Source organism: Cucurbita moschata, unplaced genomic scaffold (genome assembly GCF_002738365.1).
Source record: "Cucurbita moschata cultivar Rifu unplaced genomic scaffold, Cmos_1.0 Cmo_Scf00160, whole genome shotgun sequence".
NCBI lineage: Eukaryota > Viridiplantae > Streptophyta > Magnoliopsida > Cucurbitales > Cucurbitaceae > Cucurbita > Cucurbita moschata.
Window position 1 is genome coordinate 44,504 of NW_019268676.1, and position 3,718 is coordinate 48,221.

At 40.6% G+C, this 3,718-nt stretch overlaps 1 protein-coding gene across 1 annotated transcript; it reads right to left on the reverse strand.

Moving 5' to 3' along the window:
- Nucleotides 1-21: 21 nt before the first annotated feature.
- On the reverse strand, nucleotides 22-778 carry LOC111440238 (the record flags this gene model as incomplete). Its single annotated transcript, XM_023077487.1, has 2 exons — nucleotides 433-778; nucleotides 22-311 (listed from the first exon to the last, which is right to left on the reverse strand). Coding segments are annotated over exons 1-2 (636 nt in total), but the record flags the coding sequence as incomplete, so codon positions are not given.
- Between the last annotated feature and the right edge of the window lie 2,940 nt (nucleotides 779-3,718).

The following is a 3,718-nucleotide window of genomic DNA, read 5'->3' on the forward strand; positions in this document are numbered from 1 at the left end:
AGAGTTATCAATGAAGCGTACCTTTCCAACAATAGATGTGTCGAGCTCACGAAAGACCCTCCTTTCTCCTGACATGTGGTTGCTTGCTCCAGTATCTAGGAACGAGGAATTTTCAGCTCCAATATTGTCTGGTGGCGGCACTATAGTTTCATTCAACATCACAAAATTAGGCTCTTTGTCATGTGTGGTTTTAATTTCACACGCCTCTATCATCAGCAGTGAAGACTCCTCATCCTTTTGCATCTCTATCAGGTTGAGTTGTTCGTCTTTTGTGGAACACTTTGATGCGAAAGTGTCCCATTTTCTGACACCTGAAACATTTAATTTTACTTTTGTCAAATCTCTTCTTTTGAGTTTGCGACTCTCCTTCATCTCCTCGATGCCAGTCACTTCTCCCACGGCCTCTCCATCTTCCGCGACCCCGTCCCCTACCTCCTCTGGAACTGCCTTGATCCTTCCATTCTTTCTTTGAGGATTTTGCAGTCTCTCGTTCCTTCCATTCTGTATGAGTGAGGAGAACGGTTTCATCTTTTTCTCCAAACTCTTGCAACCTTTCTTCATGTGCCTTGAGTGATCCAATAATCTCATCAACGGATTTCGTTTTGAGATCACTGAACTCCTCAATCGTTGAGGTAATTTGAAGAAACTTTGCAGAGGTGGATCGTAGAAGTTTCTTAACTACTTGGATATCATCCACAGTATTGCCGAGGCCTCTCAATTTGTTGACGATAATGGTGAATTTTCCAGAATACTCATCAATACTTTCTGAATCACCCATCCTCAATGCTTCAAACTCCCGTCAGAGAGTCTGCGTTCTAACTTCTTTCACTCTTTCCGCACCTAGATTCATATTTTTTAGCATGATCCAGGCTTCCTTGGCCGTTTTCTTGGCACCAAACTGTAGCAACGTATCTTCTCAAATACTTTGATAAATAGCTGCTAAAGCCATCTTATCTTTACAGTTATCTACTGTTTCGGGTGACTCAATTGCCTCCCAAACACCTTGTGCCATCATAAATACCTCCATCTTAATCGCCCAAGCTGCATAGTTGCATTTTGTCAGCATCGGGTATTTGAGTGTGACAGATCCCTCCTTTCTTGAATCCGTACACTCACCTCATGTGAGGCATCACCTTCTATCGCATCGGTGTTTTGGCTCCTGTCACTCGATTCCTGTCTCATTTTTTGATCTCTCTCCCTTCTTGACCGCTCAATCTCTAAGTGAGACATGATTGAAAACTGGCCTTGATCTTAACGCTCTGATACCAATTGTAAGAAAAAAACGCAATAGAAGGGGAGAATAAATGAAGACACACAAATTATTTCTTGTTTTTGTGGTGTCTTTAGAACTTGGCACCATTTTCTTTATATACTAAAAAATTTACCTATTTCTCCTACAAATCAGCAAGCACTCCACCACTCCTTCCACTCCTACTACTCCACTCCCTACAAACTAGTTCCTTCCCCTACTTACAATATTTCCGACTTTTTTTCATGGAGAAATAAACAACAGAAATAAAATAATAATAATAAAAAAACAAATAATAAAAACAAGTTTATAACCAACACACAATCCATGGACCGATTGTGTCTCTGAGAAAGTCATCAAGGATGATGAATAGTTTAGGTGGAGGAGAATTTCACAACAATGCTACGAAAAGAGTAGGTTTTGACCCTCATATAACGATAGACGAAGCAGTGACCCTCAAATGGTGCCCATCCAGTCGCAAGAGTGCCAAGACAGATGAGTGCCATGATGTGACCGAGGAGGATGGTGCATCATCTAACACACCAAAGAGATCTTCATTAAAGCCAAATTGAGGCATATGAAAAACAGAGGCAATGATGTCGACATGAGAAACAAAGATAGGTTTGATAAAGGGTCGGGTAGGGCCCCGGGAAGGTTCCAAAAGAAGTTTGGGCATGTGGGTCTAGAATGAAATCCTTCCATATGAAACATGAAAGATCACCAAATTTGGGTGTAAATCGGACACTAGACATGCGCTCCATGAGACCATATGACTATTCGTCAAAATCATGCTTACTCCTACTCGACAAAAAAGGCCTGAAAATGCACTTTAGGGGGGAGGTATGGTGTCAGCTCTCTACACCCCCTAACCATATGGCCTATGCAACCTACCTTGTAGCATATACTTGTGTCACAGTGAGATGGAGCGTTGCAAGACTAGTGTCTTAGGTGTCTTGCTTAAAAATATGTCTTTCAAGGATAGTGTTGGACAACAGGAGTGTACCGACACTGCGCCCTCACCCATGTGTCAGAGGTTTGTATATGCACAGGCTATTTGGTATGAAGTCAATAAATTATATGACATGGATATGGGAGGGTGCAATGCCTCAATAGAGCTTGGATGGATTGATATTTGAGTGGCCTAGACAATATGAGCGAAACACGGTTTCATCCTCGATTGACATGTCTGAGTAAGCTACGATGTCGATGGCATCATGGGACTTAAGATGGCATCATGACATGAAGGACATGCCAGGAACCAAGATGCAAAATCAAGATGCAACAACACATATGAATGACCTTTACTCTGAGTAGAGGCAAAGTTGTGTTGCATGGCTTGGCCTAGTATAGAAGCAAGTTAGTTAAGGTCGCAGATGATTGAGCATTAACACACGGGCGGCATGTGTGTTCGAACAAGTTTAGATTCTGCACAAGTTGTGTTCAATATGCATAGGCAAATCTAAATACTTGTCATGAGCGTGTTGAGATCGGATGTCGTATGATTAAAAATATAGTATTGTGACATGCTACAACTATGCGGAGAACTCGAGACCGCAACCTGATCGTTTGCATTCAACTCGAATAATACCTAGAAACCATGTACTTGATCCAATAACCCCGACCCGATTTGATCCCTACGAGCCAATGAGAACACACCACTTGCCAAGAGTGTAATGCATGTTTTCTCTAGAGGCACATATGTACTCCTGCATGCACAACCTTCTGTGCACGTGAGCAATGCATGAGTTTTTTTTTTTTTTTTATTGTCGTGTTTGACCTCCATTCGATTATTTTCCAATCTAATTTTGATACTAACCCTATTATAAATTGAATTATGACCTAGTAGAAAAATCTCACAAATTTCAGAGCTCTTAAGATACAAAAATAACAATAATAATAATAAATAGTTTGAGAAGACATGCATAGCCAGCACAATTTTCTCAAGTAATACTTGTCTGGATCCCAAGCATGCAAGCATATCTTACCTTAGGTAGTTAGAATATGCATGTTTAAAACCTTGGAATGACGTTTCTAAATGAAAACGCAAGTATGTTATATAAAATTGCCAAAATACCACCAGGATAAGAATTTATGATGCATGTCGATTTTAATATTTTTTGTTATGCTAGAATGGAGAATGGGTTATTTTAATCTGCAATTCGAGCCATTGATGGATTTTACCTCTCCGTTGAGCTTGTATGAGTGCATGATATAGTATGTTTAGCTCCATGAGATTGATTGTGTGTTCTCTTTATAGAGCATGCTTTTCTTCTCAGAGATCAGATTAGAGCGCTAGAGTTAGGTTGGCTGGACGATAACCTAGGTCAGGATGCCTCTAGTAGACTGAGGACCTTATGATTGTGAGTGGAGGTCAACAAAAACTAAGAAAACTTGAGGAGTCAGGTACTCTGAAAGTGAAAGTTAGCATGAAGCTACCTAGTCCTCTTAACAACCTAGCGGACCTCAACA